At 38.3% G+C, this 15,410-nt stretch overlaps 1 protein-coding gene across 2 annotated transcripts in view; it reads right to left on the bottom strand.

Moving 5' to 3' along the window:
• Nucleotides 1–15,410, bottom strand: part of CA10 (carbonic anhydrase 10) — a 165,351-nt gene that overhangs the window by 2,646 nt on the left and 147,295 nt on the right. For both annotated transcript variants that reach the window (XM_056506184.1, XM_056506185.1), the window contains 3 exons: nt 7,819–7,914; nt 6,189–6,261; nt 1,311–1,465 (listed from right to left, as the gene is read on the bottom strand). In XM_056506184.1, the coding sequence (XP_056362159.1) occupies nt 1,311–1,465; nt 6,189–6,261; nt 7,819–7,914 (324 nt within the window). The remainder of the gene's footprint in view (nt 1–1,310; nt 1,466–6,188; nt 6,262–7,818; nt 7,915–15,410) is intronic.

Genomic DNA, 15,410 nt, shown 5'->3' with positions numbered 1-15,410 from the left:
AACATAATTAGTAAGTATTCCACAAAATCCATTTGCAGCATTAATAATGGAGGATATAACTATTAATGAAGGATGTGATTAACCACTAAAGCATGACAAGGAGCAAGTGTCATGAGGTTATAACCCATAGGTAGCAGCACAGACTAGAAGTATTCTAATCCTGATTTTGCATATTAATGTTGGACCTAAAAATGCTGCTTGTAGGAAAATATTCAGGTCCTGTGCTTGAAAAGTTCACAAAATTGAGCATTTTTGCCCGTGCTCAGCTGTGTCCTTCTCCCAAATCACCCACTTAGAAAAGAAACAAAATGCTTTCTCTGCCTCCAGCCTAAACTGGACAGAAGGAATATCACAAAAATCAAACATCTCAGGCTTTTAAAAGTCATCTTATTTACAATGTTAATATGAGTCTAAATCCCAAAGTGATATTTAGGGTTGTTTGCTTGTTCCTCATTTCATTTCTCAGGCCATATTTCTTCTCCTGCCTGCTTGGGGCAGGCAGATGGTGGTTCAAGTATTCCTTGGGGTTCCAGTGTGCAAGAGGAGTTTTAGTTCAGCTCACAGCTCTGTAGGCAACTCACTGATGGAAACACTGGAGAAAAGGGCAATTGCTGTTAAAATTGCTGTTTTTTGATGCCAGGCACTGGACTGTAAGCAAGTTGTGCAGAAATTTAGTTTCTGAAATTTTTCCACTGGTGTGTTTCCTCAACAGCTTCCCTTTGGATGTGAAGTTGTGTTTTCTCTTGCATTATTTCTCCTGCTTCTCTCTAATAGGGGGTTCAATAAAAAATCTGATTTTTCCAAAGGTATCTGTGGGGTGTATCCTGTAATTTTATTCTATACCAGAAATCATTGTCTGATTTTATTTCCAGAAAGCTCCAGACCCTGTATCTCTGTCACATTAATGTGCTATCATGTGTTTATTCAGACCCAGGAATGCCTCTGTTATCCTTAATAACCTCAGTTATGTTTGTACCACACTGCTGTACCTATTTTAGAGTCCCCAGGTAACTTTTCACAGCATCACAGAATTCACATGCAATTGTGAAGGGACTGCTGGAAACCATTTGGTTCAAACCCCCTGAAAACAGGGCCCCCCTCAAAGTTTGTGTGTGTAGATACTGACAGAGCTCTGAACAGTTAATATTTTTATTTTGACAAAAAACCTCTTCAGTGCTTCTGCAAACTGTATAAATTGCATGCAGAGATCCCTACAGCACAAGGATTGAAGCAATGCAAAGCTATAAATATTATGTTTAAAATAATGTTTTGTACCTACCCTAGACTGGGTAATTTGCAAATTGCTTTACCTGCATCCTTGTTATGTAGACAGGTTTGTTCATTATTATCCAGCTTGCTGTTTCATAGCAGGGTGGAATTGTCATTGACCCATCATATGTAATGAAACTAGATGTCTCTGGATAAAGTTCCTCAATATTAAGCCCCTGTAGTAAGTATGCATCATCTGGAGAAGAGAGGAAAACAACCCAGGTAAAACAGTAGCACCAGAAAACAAACAAACAAACAAACAAACAAAATAAATAAAACTAATAAATAATAATAAACTAATAAATAATAAATAATAAAGCTGCTCCCTGGAACCTGCTGGCCTCTCATGTGCACAGTGGGTGCAGTGCCAGCTCCCCCAGAAAGCCAAACTGTGGGTGAAAAACTTGCTAGAAAACAGTACCTGCCTTTATTTTAAGGCTCCCTGGGAGTTAATGAGGTGTATTCCTCTGCAACAGAATTTATTCTGTGGATATGTACCAAAATATAATGAGCTATGGTTATATCTTTCAAAATCCATCAGAGCTCCTCAGTGTTTTCTGTAATACCTGCACTGTTTCTCTTGGGTAATGCTGGCCCTGCAGTACTTTTGGCAGTGCTGTCAAAGCTAAAACTCAGATTTTCCTGCCAAATCTTAGGCTGTAGGAGTTGATCCACCCAGGGATAAACATTTCTTATTACTGATACACTGATACACTGCTGCTCATGTGTATCTCAGAGCAAGCTGGGCTGGTTATGATTTGTAACATGGTGAGATCTCTTTGAATTATTCTTTCTCTGGTGTGTGGTGTCTCCAATTTGGTTCATTTGCAGAGGGAACATTAAAATGCAGGCAAGGAAAAGTGCACACTGAGGTGTTCCCTCTTTCAGTGCTCAATGTGAACTGGCCTTCATTTGCAGAGAAATCCAAATGATCAAGGAAGTGTGTAAGAGCTAAAAAAGAAAGGTTTAATTTAACTTGTATTTAACATATTGTAGTTGAAGGAAATAACTTGGATGAGCTAAATACTTGTACAATCTAATGGAATAAAAAAGAAAGGCTGCAGACTTGTCTTGGGCAACAGAAAAATCAAAGAACACAGGCAGAGCAAATGTGATCTTGTTTTTTATTTTAACACAGCACAGTTAACACAGTACAGGGTTTGGGGGCAACAATACTGGCAGTAAAGTGCCAAGGTGAGAGTGTTTCTGCCTCATTGACCAGGGCCTTACTCTTATTTTATATTTGAAATGTGTTTGTTACTTTACAAAATAAAATCGTGGCAGGTCCTCTCGTGTTTGTCAGAACAATCTCTGCCCTGCCCCTGCAGCCTGAGCCAGGGTCACTGCCCTGCTGATGGCTGGGAAGGGAAAGTGCCACCAGTGTCTGGGAAGTGGCTGTCACCTCTCTGAACACCCCCAGGCTCATCTGGCCCATGGCAGCCTCTTTCTAAACCCAAATCTCCCAGACAGAAGCATGGAAACAGTCAGAATGCAGTTATATCTACCAAGTAGAGATGACTGGGTATACCTGTGAACTAGTTATTAAAATCATTATTTTGCTCTGACAATTCTGCTAGGATTGCATCAGAAGAGAACTGATGGATTTTTTTCATGCCAGAGCCTGTTTTCAATGAATCATCACACACTTTTCCTTTCCCACATGAACATCCTGTTCATTATTTATGAGTCATGGACAGTGGAGTGTTTAATACCAAGTGGAACAGAGTCAGGCAGAAGAGATCCCTAAGGACCAGCTCTGCTCTCTCACAGCCATTTTGGCTTCAGCTGGGCTAAAATCATTTCAACCAGGTACAATCTGCCCTGAAATGTTTACTAGGAGATGGAAAACTAAATGAAGATTAATACAGATGAGGGATATTGATGTGAGAAACTGGAGGAAAATATCACTTCAGGAAAAGTGGAAGATAGAGGTGAATTAAATGAGTTTGTCCAAGAAATTGCAGCAGTTATTAATGCCTGTAAATGAGTTATATCCCATGGCTCCAAAACAGAAGATTACACAATAAAGATTTAGTTACCAAGGTTTTTCCCATGGTCTGCCCTTTCCCCACATCCCAGTAAGGGTTTCTTGCTCTGGAGCTGAAGCAGACTTGGTGGCTTGGTGTTAATACCAGACTGCAGCACTTCAAGGTATTGCTTATATTTACTGCAAATGCATTAAAAATGCTCAAAACCACCACTTATGATCTCTTGCCAGTGACAAACTTCCCTTCAGAAACCCATCCAGCCTTTCCTGGATCCTCAGCATCACTCCTATCTGCAGCCCACAAGCTGTTTCTCCTGATCTGCTGGTGCTTTAGGGTAATTCCAAACCCAGGAATTCTCTCTACAAATTAGATTTCATTAGATTTCACATTCATTTACATAAGGGCCTTGACTCTGACAATTTACCTAAGAAATGATGGAAATCCTTTTATCCCTAGGTTTGTGATAGATGTGTGGGGTTGGCTTTCACAGAAAATCTGGGTTTGTTCTCTTTATAATAATGCTTTTTATAGGGAATATATTGTTTAATGAATGGAGGAAGGTACATTTGATTTTAAAGTTCATATCAGATAATCCAGAAAAGGATCTAGGTTAGATTTACAGGAATGTAGAGATCCCCAGTTTCCCTGCTTACCAGACAATGACAAGACCAAACCTTTAGGTGGAATTTTTTTTATCTAAAAAGTTACTTTTTTCCCTGATGTTAATCAAACACTGGGTGAAAGCTCATGTAGCATAAGTGTTTTGAAAGAAAACTAACTTATCACCTCAAATGGCACATTTAACCAGGAATAATAAAGCAATTTTCTTTTGAGATATCCACACAGCTTCTGACTAGAGCCTGCTTGAAAAAAACCTTGTTCCAGCTTGCTCACAGTAGATTCTTTGGGCTGTGATAACAGAATAAAAAAAGCCTTTAGAATCTCCTTAAAAAATTCCTTGGGGTCCACTTGACTTCACTGTAGCCATTAATATCTAAGAGTAAAAATTTCTCTTTTAATTCCCTTTGCCCGTGGAAATTTCATGCAGCAGGAGAGACAGCACTTAATTTTCTTCCTGTTCTTTAAAAAAACAACAACAAGAAAACCTTTTATTTATGTTATGAACTGTCCTGACTCTGAAGCAGGGCTCCATTTATCACTCCCTCACTCTCCTCTCCAGCACATGAGTTCTGGGCATTTTGGCAGCACTGTGCTGAGTTCTGGCTTCAGGAGTGGAGCCCTAAAGCAGAAACTGAAAAATTCACTCCAGCTGCTGAAGGCACACTAGAAATCCTGCAGGGTTAGAGGTAAGATTAGTTTTCAGCAATGATGCTATAATCCATCATGCAAGACAACTGCAAAATTACTTTCAATAACACTTTCATGTTCCCAATTTACACTAAAAATTCCCAGTCAATACTTGTTATTACAGTAAGGAACCCAGTGCCCTGTGGAATGTTTTGTGCACTGTGTCTACCAGGGGTTCAATTTTAAATGGATAAACTTAGCAAAAACAGTGGTTAAAAATTAAAGCAATTCTGTTACTCACTGCTCTTCCAGCTTGTGTTTAGTGCGTTCATCTTCATGCAACATTTCATTTAGTAAACCCAAATTAGGTGTGATTGGAATTGTGTTTCCCTTGTAAGGAAGCAAAACAAGCAATGGGAAGTTGTGACATGCTGACAGCTCCAGAGAGGAGTTCCCACTTTAAATGTAGCATACAAATGAAATATTTGGTACTGGGAGGGTGTGGGTCCATGGGAGAACATCTGGATGGTTCCCAGACAGAAGCTGGGAATATGGAATTGGTGAGGAAGGAGTTGGAAATATCACAGACAGCCACAACAATAATTCCCTGTTCCCAGGATGTGCAGCAGCACTGGCAGGCAGGAAGCTCCTCCAGAACAGCCCTGCAATGTTTCTGCAAGGAACAAGCAGTTTAAAAATGGGACTGATCTGCTCCTTCCACACAGAGAAGATGACATTTGATACTGACAGGACAACTGGAAAAAACATTCTGAGGAGAGCCCTCTGTTGCCTTCCTTTCCATAGGTATTGTAGAGAACTGAGTTTTATTATCATAGAAGTCTCTTGTTTGGACCAAGGGTGTAACAAGATTTGTTAACTGTCAGGTAAATCAGAACATCAGTGGGGTGAAAGTGTGTATGGTGCAGAGAGGACAAGGAACTATTGGAGTTATCAGGTTTGCTGTGTCCTTTCTGAAAGTTAAATTTGGGTATTGTTTACCTTACAAACTTCAATTTGACAAAGGAAATGAGGTCTTCAGGAGAAGAGGTTTAATTTTTTATACATATTTTTCATTTTTTTCTCTAAAATACTTTAATTAAGCTCCAGTTTTCCACAATATATGAACATGGAATTATTGAGGATCATCAGTTAAAGGCTTTTCAAATGTGAACACAACAAATATACAAGCTATGTTAATGACCTATTTCTAAATTTGTTAAATGCAGCAGTAGTGGAATAGGAATGTTGAATGCAGCAATATTGGAATAGAATGTTGGAACTTTTCTGTAGAAAAAGGAAACACTGATGAATACCAAATCCAGTTAATGGTGCAGCATCTTGGCATAACCAGATCTGATATAATCCAGGCTGCACCACATGTCCCCTTTCCTGCTAACATTAGGCAGATTCTCCTGAGCATTCTGTGTGAATACAGTATATTTATATGTCAAATATAATTTCACTAATCTGTTGTTGCAGCTTCAGACACAAAACAGACTTTGAAGTTCAAAATTCATTGGATAAAGTGATGACCTAATGAGCTTTTTCACATCCCTGAGTTTTGGCAATGCAAACCTGGAATTTCTGCCCATTATGAAGTGCCTCTTGTCTCAGGATCACTAAATGTGTTATTTTTGTGTGAAAGAGCACAGCTGTTACCAGAGGAAGTGAAAAGGAACTTACTCTTATACGTTATTCTCGTTATGGTGTCTCTGTTAAGCATTCGATTTAGAAATGGGTTTGATGATTCAGATACCTACAGAAGAGAAAATGCACAATGTCAAAATCTTCTCACAAACATTTCCCTGCCAGAACTGCAGCTCTTCCACACACACTCACTCTCTGATACTCCTCCAAATGGATTCTGCCTTTTTTTCATTGTTGTGGGAAAATAAAATAATTACTTACTTCTTTTTCTAATAAAGCTTGATAGAAAGTTGGTAAAATAAATAAAACACAAAGATGGGAGAACAGGTTGAACATAAATTAATGCCTGAATAAAAGTGTGAGCACAGGTTTCCTCTCCCACAGCTCTGATGAAATTTGCAGGTGGTTGATATATTAGGCAGGATTTTCATTAGTATTCTATTATTTTATTTATTGATAAATATATTTTCCTTGCAGCAGGCTATTTTAATTGCAAATTAAAGCTCTCTTTCTCTGGTTTCTATCTGGGTAACATATGAGGTAACACCTCATGTTCAGGTGTAACTGTCCACAGGTCAGATTCTGTCCCCTTGTTGCCTCTTTCCTGTTGCTCAGCAGAGCCTGGTCCTGACACCTCCCTGCAGGTACTTCTAAATATTGACAAGATTCCCCCTGTATTTGCTTTAATTTTTCTCTTTTTCATGAATGCAGGTCAGATTGTTGGGTCATAATACAATACATTTTGGATAAAAAAAAAAAGTAGCCTAAATATCTTCCTTAAATATTAGAGATGTGTGAAAATTGCCCTTTTATATCTAATTATTCAGTATGCTCTGTGAAATGCATACTTTTAATTCTGAGGTTAATGCTTTGTTAGGACCTTTATGAAATGGGATTAGAGTAGTAATCCCCTTATCCCATACCTAAGGTGTGATGAGGTGAACTTCAGCATTAGTCACTTTTTTAGACTGATTAAACAGAGATACATAGTGACAGAATATCAGCAATATTTGGAGGGGAGAAATACATTTTTTTAATATAAAATGAGAGAAAAGGTTCCTCCAATGTAATCAAAGAGGTTTGGGAAAACCAAAGTCTTGAGTTCAGTGTTGGATCACTATAAATCATAGACTTAACTATGTACCTTGAATGCAACAGGATGGAGACAAAATATTCACATTTTGTGGCTCTGTGAAATGGAAGATATTAGAAGTTCTACTTTTAACTTTCTGCTTTCAGTTTTGACAGTTTTAAGGTGTTTTAAATAACACTGAGAAAATCTGATTTTGCTGGCTTTGACACATCAGCATGACATGCCCTCTTTCCCAGGGCCTCAACCTTCTAGAGGAGATTTGGATGAATAACATTTCATGAAGAAGCACTAAATCTGCAAAGCTAGTGACTTCTGCCATAGCCATTAAGGTTTTATGAGTGATGTTTATGATGTGAAGGGTTTTTTCCCCACCTGCCTTATCCTGTTTAATTTCCCTTATATTGTAAAAGCTTTGAAGCAGAGATGGAGTGCTCAGTTCAGGATGAAGCTCTGGATTCCTCATCAAGCCTCTGGGCACTGCTGTAATATAATGAGGAGTCTAACTCCTACATTTACAGTTCAGGGGAAAGTTTACAGTCTGTCTATTAGGAATCTGTAGCATGGAATACTTACTTTCATAAATATGGAAACTACCACCAACCCATTAGGACTCTTTGCAGCTTCTGTGACATTTGTGTACAGCTCATGGTTATAGTGGATCAGCTGAACCTGGAAAAGGATGAAGGGAAGGATTACAATTAACCAGAGGCAAACCATCCCATACAGTGTCTGCAAATACTCCTCCCACACTGCTTGGTTTGTACTGGGATCCCACCTCTGCTTTGGGTTCTTTGTAGCAGGGTCATTTTTCAGGAGTTTGAAATTTTAATAATTTCAGTCACCATCTGGCTCCAACTGGAACAGGATCAGCAGGTTTTCCTCAGAATTGCCAGCCTGTGAATTCACCCACATCCAGCCACAGACTGCACTGCAGGACTGACATCCCTTCCCTGCTCCAGCAGCACTTGCCATGGGCAACAAATAATCTGAACTCTGCAGCCTCAGACCAAGCTGAGGAGTCAGGGGTTGAAATATTTGAGGAAACATATGGGATATGAGTTTGGAACTCATATAACCAGCACTCACAGAATTCAAAATACTGATATTCATTGGCCCCAGATTCTGCAAACTTGGTTACAGAGGCTCCTACAGTTAAGCACTTACTGTATTATTGTTAACCAGGCTCTCCTAAGCTCCTGCAGCTCTCCTTCTGCTTTTTAGTTTTATGATTTGCTGAACTTTTACATTACAAAGGCACAGTTCCCTTCTCTCACTGCCTATCTAAATGTCTTACCCAGAATCTTGATATTTAATTTATCTGGGACCACCAGACACTGTTACAATTTACATTGCAATTTGTACCTTTTTGTTTTTAAAAAATAGAAAAAATAGATGAACAAATTTAATGAACTCTGGTGGCAGAGTTCAGATTAAAGGCTAGTCAGCTTTTTTTAGCCTAAAAATCTTTCTTAGTTTTAGATGTCAATAGAAAAGGAAGGTTCTTGTTCTGGCATTGTCAGAATTGCAAAGCCTGATGTTCACATTTAAAAATCAGGTCTGTCTTTCATGCTGACACTCCTAAAGGCTGTCCAGAGAAACTTCTGGACTTACATGCTGTGAACAAGATCAGTATTAACTTGCTTTATATCTGGTAATCTCTGTCACTGTACAAATGGTCCAAGACTAAACTGCCAGTAAAGAAATGTCATTATAATGTGCTGTCCAAGTTTATAATGAGGGAGAAAAACAACCCCTAAACCTCACTGAAACAGAGTTTAATGCCTGTATTTGTGAAATTGTCTTTTGGATGAATGTGAGGTCTGGTTATTCAGTCTGAAATGCAATTGTGAGGATTTTTCTACAGGAATGATGTCCCTACAGGATGTGCACAGTCAAGGTAAATAAACTGAACCTCACTTTGCCTCCTGAAGATGTAAATCCACCAATCCATGTGCTGATCTGAATCACAGCAGTATCCCAAGTTATGTGAAACCTGAGATTATTATCTCAGTCCAAGATAAGGTAAGAAATGGATGATGTGTTCAAACAGTTCCATTTCCCACATTCTGCCCTGACTGCAAAATGTATTCTGCTTTTAAATAATCTTACAAGCTTTATGTAAAAGTCACTCAAGCATTGTCCTCTCACCACCCTCCAAATCCCTGTGGATGCTGCTTTAGTTCTTGGACATTGATGTAAAAAGGGGCAGTGGAAATTCTGAAAGAAAATTTGCATTGGTAAGATCAGAAGATTTTTGGTCTGTAGCTTTACTATTTACAGCCAGCAGTTCACAGACCAAAAAAATAACAAGAGGGTCAAAAGTACTGCTCTGGTGTGTTAATTTCAATTACTTGTGTCCTGTCTCAATTGGGAACTATAGAAAAAAATGTCAAAGGAGCAATGGAGTGCTCTACCAAATTCTGACAGCCAGGAAGCAGGACAGTGAAGGTCTCAGAGAGCACACAGAGGTGATAATGCTCATTAGCCATCACTTTGTGGTACTGCTGAACTCTGACAACATCACTGTTCTGGGCACTGTGCACTCACTCAAATTTTTAGGCTTAGTCATATATTTGCATTTTTATGTACAACTCTTCACCCTGGCAGCCAAACTAACTTGTGAATTATCAGGGAAATAAGTGATGAAATCTTCTGTGCAAAGTGCCAGAATAACAATGAATTAGATAAACTAATTTTATACAACAAACCAAAATGCTGAGTGCAGGAATGGGTAAAAGCAAGGACAAAATTCTCCTTCCACCCATGGAAACCCTGAGTCAACATCAAACTCTTATTTTGAGTGATGGCACTCATGGAAATAAAACCCCTCAAGTATATTCAACCACAAAAGTCTCAGTGTATAATGAAGAGAGACTTTTTTTTTGTTTTTCTCAAACCTGTCACTTTCTCTGTGTTGCAGTTGTATCCTTCCTCCCTGCACCCAATTTGATTTTAAAGCTATTTCCATGGTACCATGGTTAAATTCATTCAGTTTAGCTTTTTTTTAGAAAAAGGTTGAGCATCTAAGGAGACATAATTTTCAAAATTTCTCACATGGAACAGGCTAATTTAGAAAGATTCAAATGAATATCTTAAACACAGAACACAACAGAATAAAAAAAAATAATACCCTATTAAATTTCCTCTGAGAATAATTAAGTTGCCTGAAATACCTGTAAGCATTTGGTCTGTATAAAATATTAGTGGAGTCTTCCATGAAGGTGAAGCCACATAAAGTAAAATTGCTCATATATGAAAATCTGACTTTTCAAATGATGACACTGTATTAAAAGCACATCAGAACAAGAGCAGACTCACAATGCTGAAAGCAAACTTTGAGTTTAGTTTGGGTTTCAGGGCTCAAAGGCAATACTGAATCTTGTTCAAACCTATTGATTTTCTTTGGAAGATTCTCCCTTTAAGATTAATTTGCCACAGAACAACTGATACCTCTTTGTTTTCCTCCAGCTACAGGAGTTCTATTTTGCAGGGAAAAAAAGAGAATTAAGATTAATTACTCTCTTTTAGCTGATGAAAAACCAGAAGGTGGCTTTGTTCCATCACCCAGGAATGTGCATTGAACAAGATCAGAATCAGAAATGGAGATTTTTGGCTTCTCAAGGCTATCCATGTTCTGCTGCAACCAAACCTGGAGCAATGGGAAGCTGAGGGTACAGGGAATAAAACAGAGAGTACAATGGAACAATAAAGGGTTCTGATATCTTAGGTGTGATTGAGCAGAAATCATGGGAGACACAGGCACAGATAAATGTTCCCTGGGCAAGAAGTGACCAAGAAACATGTGGTGAAACTTTGGGATAAGATCATGTTACCAGGTGAGGTGATCTCATGAAGAATGTGTAACCAACAGGAAATTTTTACCAAAACCAGAACTCTATATAAGTGCCATACAAGTAAAACCCTATATAAACACCTTGTATACTCAATAAAAAATAAGAATTTATCCAAACTCAGATATCCCCGTCTCTCCATCGCTGACAGGAGGGAATTTAGAATATTGCAGTACTTCACACACATTTTTCCACATTCCTCTTGGGAATAATAGAATACCCTTTATTCTAGCTGGAAGAGTTGTAAACATTTTTGAGTCCATAAACATTTTTGATTTGTAAATGACAAGTGAGGTAAAACATGAAGTAAATGGCAGCAGGGAACAGCTCATCTATAACCATAATATTTACATTATGCTGCACTACCTGAGAAATTGTTGGGGTGCCTCATTGAGAGCAAGCACAAAGTATGTTTCCAGCACAGCAGGGAACAAAAGCAAATGAAATTGCTCAAGAAGACAGGTTAAATGTTTGTTTTGATTCAGAGTTCCTGTAAGAAGTGCCTAAGATATCATTAAGGAAAATAATTACGCATTTTTGTTTATCCAAAGTTTAATAAAAACAGCAAAAGAAATGTAGTTTCTACATGGTGGGTGCCCAGAGAGGAAAATAATTTTACTGAGTTGAAAGCTATTAATAACAACAGTTATTCCACTGTTAAAATATAATTATTCTTACAGTAAAACCCTTTGGAAAGAGCAGCAATGTGGCACCACCCAAGAGTTATTTATGGCATTAATTTTGTGGGTATGAACAGGTATGAGATCAGTGCAATTTGTGTGACTGACAAAACTGTTTTTAAAGTAGTCCTAAATTAAATTAAATTAAATTAGATGTACCTCCTGGATTGTGGAAAGGCACAGAACCTGTGGACCTGACTTGTCTGGTTCTCCTGGAGCAATCCCTGGCAGTGATGCAGAGGAATTCTCTTCTCTTTGAAGAACAATCCCATCTTTTCATGCCCAGAGTACTAAACCATGAAATGTGTTTGACAAGGTGGTTTTACCTGCATCCTGATTAATTAATCCACAGGTTTACCTCTTACTCTTTATGTATAAGCCCACAGCAGTGCAGTGTTCTTGCTTTGTTAATAAATTGGTAAAGGAATTGTACATGGTCATCTGTACTTCCAGCAGCTTACTTTGCATTTTAGCTGCAATTTTACAATTAAAATCTGTTAAAAATATTAACTTTGCTATATTAAACTAAGGAGAAATACAAAAACCCAGTTGATTGAAATAATTTTTGACTCTCTTTGATGTTCTCTTTGTTAAAACTGAGGTTATTTAAGCTGTTGCTGACAAATGTGATTTGTGCTTTGTTTTGTGTTTTCACTGATTTTGACAGTTATTTTGTGTTTTGAAAGAAATGTATATAAACAACTGGTTTAATAGTTTAATAAAAGCTTGTCATCCACATTTATAGCTATATGCCAGCAATTGTATCCCGGATAAATGAACAATATTAGAATTCTTTTTTACTGAAAAGAATAAGACTTAGAATGCATGGAAGGAACTAATTATTCTCCTGCTTCTGAGCAGACAGCTGTGTAGAGAAATGCAATAATCATGCAGTAAAGTGGAAATGCAGTTGGGTTAACTACTCTTGGCTGCAAAATCTGTCTTATTAGAAATAATGGCATGCTTGGAATTAGCACTGAAGCTACAAATGGTGTCTAAACATTTTGTTAGAGCAGTTGGTAACAAGAACTAACTTGCAATAAAAGTGTTGAGCCTTACCCAGCATTCCTTGGTAGCATGTTAACATGGGTGTTATTTTCAGCAGGTATTATGGCTCCTAAAACATGAATATATTTTATATATAGATTTTATATACATGGTATCTTACACTGATAAGGCTCTAACAGAACCTTATTCCTTGTTTACATGCAAGTATGTAGATGATTAAGTCTTTCTCCTTAAGGTTTATATAGATTCTGATTTCTTTCCTAAGTCTTACTTTAATTTATTTGCAAGTAGGAAACAAGAACTAGTTTAGGTAATATTTAAAACTTGACATTTCTCTTGAGCATCCCCAGGACTACAGTAAAAAGTACAAATTACTGTCTGAAGAGATCAGATTGCTGTGCATGTCCCAGAATTGGCTCTCAGGACTTTCCCCTTTGTGTCAACAACAAAAAGAATTAAGTCAATAGGCTGAAAAAGCAGAAGTGAGAGGTGATGGATTCCTGACATCCAAATGCTTCTGGAACAGTTGCAAGTGTCACAACCATTTGTAGTCTCTTCCACACAGCAGAAACAGCAAGGAAAGAAAAACCCAAATTGAGCCCCAGAGGTGCAGAGCAGTTCCTTGGCTGCTGAGTGACTCAGGGAGGGTTTTTGACAGGGGAGTCATTGCTGAGACAATTGCTCCCAACACGAATATTTCTGTCTGACCTGCCACTCAGCCACTCCTGTCACTCTTTGTCAGCAGATGAGCAAGAGCTGGGTAAACATAAATAAATGACACTTCTCTGCAATTTGCTTTGTGTGAGGATCAAATTGAAGTTTGAGGCTCAAATGCTTAATGTTGATTATGTCTTGGCTGATGCAGAATTTCACTGCCAGCTGTAATTTGGCACTGACCCAATCCATCATCTACAGAAGTTGTATCTTTAGAGAGAATAGGGGTAATGTTAGAAAAAAAACAGCCACTGTGAGATGAGTCTATCATCATTTCTGGATTCGTGCAGGATTTTCTGACTGAACACTGCATTTAAAATATTTTCTCATTTTAAATACAACAGATGCTCAGACACCACGATGATGAACTCTCTATGAATGCTCCATTTGGTAGATTCAGTTACATAATGCTGCTCTGTATTTCTGCTCAAATTCTGTGTTTCTTTCACAATGAGCCCAGAAAGCAGCAGAAAATGGTTCCTGCATGTCAAGAATGTGGGGAAGTGGTGATAGATGCTATTTCTGTTGTTCACTGCACTGCCCTGAGACATTGAATGCAAAGGATGCCAGAGCAGGTCACTGACAGAGGAATTAGCAGTTCAAGCCTTCTCCAAAATCCACCAGAGCTCTCAGTCCACCTTGCCAAAAACCATCTTTGTTCTTTGAGAACATCAATCTTCTTTAGAAGAGGAAAAAACTGAAATGGATATAATTGCTGGTTAAGTTGATGTTTGAATGTAACTTGAGAGTTCAGAAACAGAAGAGTTTGAGAAAGCCCAGCTTGTTTCAAAATAGCCAAGGGCATTTCTGGAATGATGCTTTATTGAATTGTCAGAGGTCCTTAAAGGTATTAATGTTGTGTTAGATGAGATGATAAATTAGAGTCAAATTTTTAGAAATTATTCTGAGAAATTTAACACCTGTCAGAGGTGCAGAGTCAAAGATTCTGAGAAAGTTGGCACATATCTACTACCCTGCAGGCAGAAGATAAGTGGACTTTTTTCATTTTTGTTAAAGAATATCCTGGAAGCTTGTTTTAAAGCTAAGGGAAGTGCAAGTGCCTTTTGGTGCTCATATGAATGGCACAGGAGCCAGTTTCATGTCTGTAATTTAATAGGCCAATTTGAAGTTGAGAAATAGCAAGAAACAAGAAAAAAAAACCAAAAAAAAAAAAACCAAGAGGAAAAGGATTATCTAAGAATGTGAGATAGTACAGCTTAAGGCAGACAAATATAAAATTATCTTGTTTCTGAATGACTTAAGTGGAGTTAAACTCAGCAGGGAAGATAAGTGACACTTTAGAGCTGGAACTAAGCCAGTTATCTCTCTCAAGTAAGCCCTTCAGCTTCCTCTGAAGGCTTTGGTGAAAGAAGCAGGGTGTTGGCAAACACTGCTGAACAAGAGCAGGACATGGATGTGATGGTGGTGGAAGGGGCAGCAGTAAAGTCACATTTGCATTTTTTATCAGCTTTTTGCATCAGGCAGCAGAAGTGAAAGCTTTTCTTCCCTATTAGACAACACAGTCTGTGCTAATTTGCAGGTTAGTTTATACAGATGAAATGCTGTAAATACTGAAATGGAAATACTGAAATGCCAAAGAGATATTTTGCCTTAATAAAATAAGATCAGGGAATATGTCATGCTGAGTTCTTGAAGAACCAATCTTTGGTTTTTGGACTTGCTGCAATTAGAAAAGATGACTTTGGGCAGTGATTCAAATGGAAGTCTTTGAAATTTGTTTTGTCCATGTAGTAAATGCTATTCTGCTGGCAGGAAGCCTGACCTCAGCCAGGCTGTGGAAGCAGCTCTCTACTCTGGCTGGCAAAGTGCCTTCAGAGAGCTGAGTGCCATGCAAACACCACTGAGCAGGTGTGCCACCACCCCCCCGGGAGAGCTCCAGATCCTGAAATAA

This window comes from Oenanthe melanoleuca, chromosome 18, assembly GCF_029582105.1.
Source record: "Oenanthe melanoleuca isolate GR-GAL-2019-014 chromosome 18, OMel1.0, whole genome shotgun sequence".
Classification (NCBI taxonomy): Eukaryota; Metazoa; Chordata; class Aves; order Passeriformes; family Muscicapidae; genus Oenanthe; species Oenanthe melanoleuca.
This window is presented reverse-complemented; position numbering and strand designations above follow the sequence as displayed.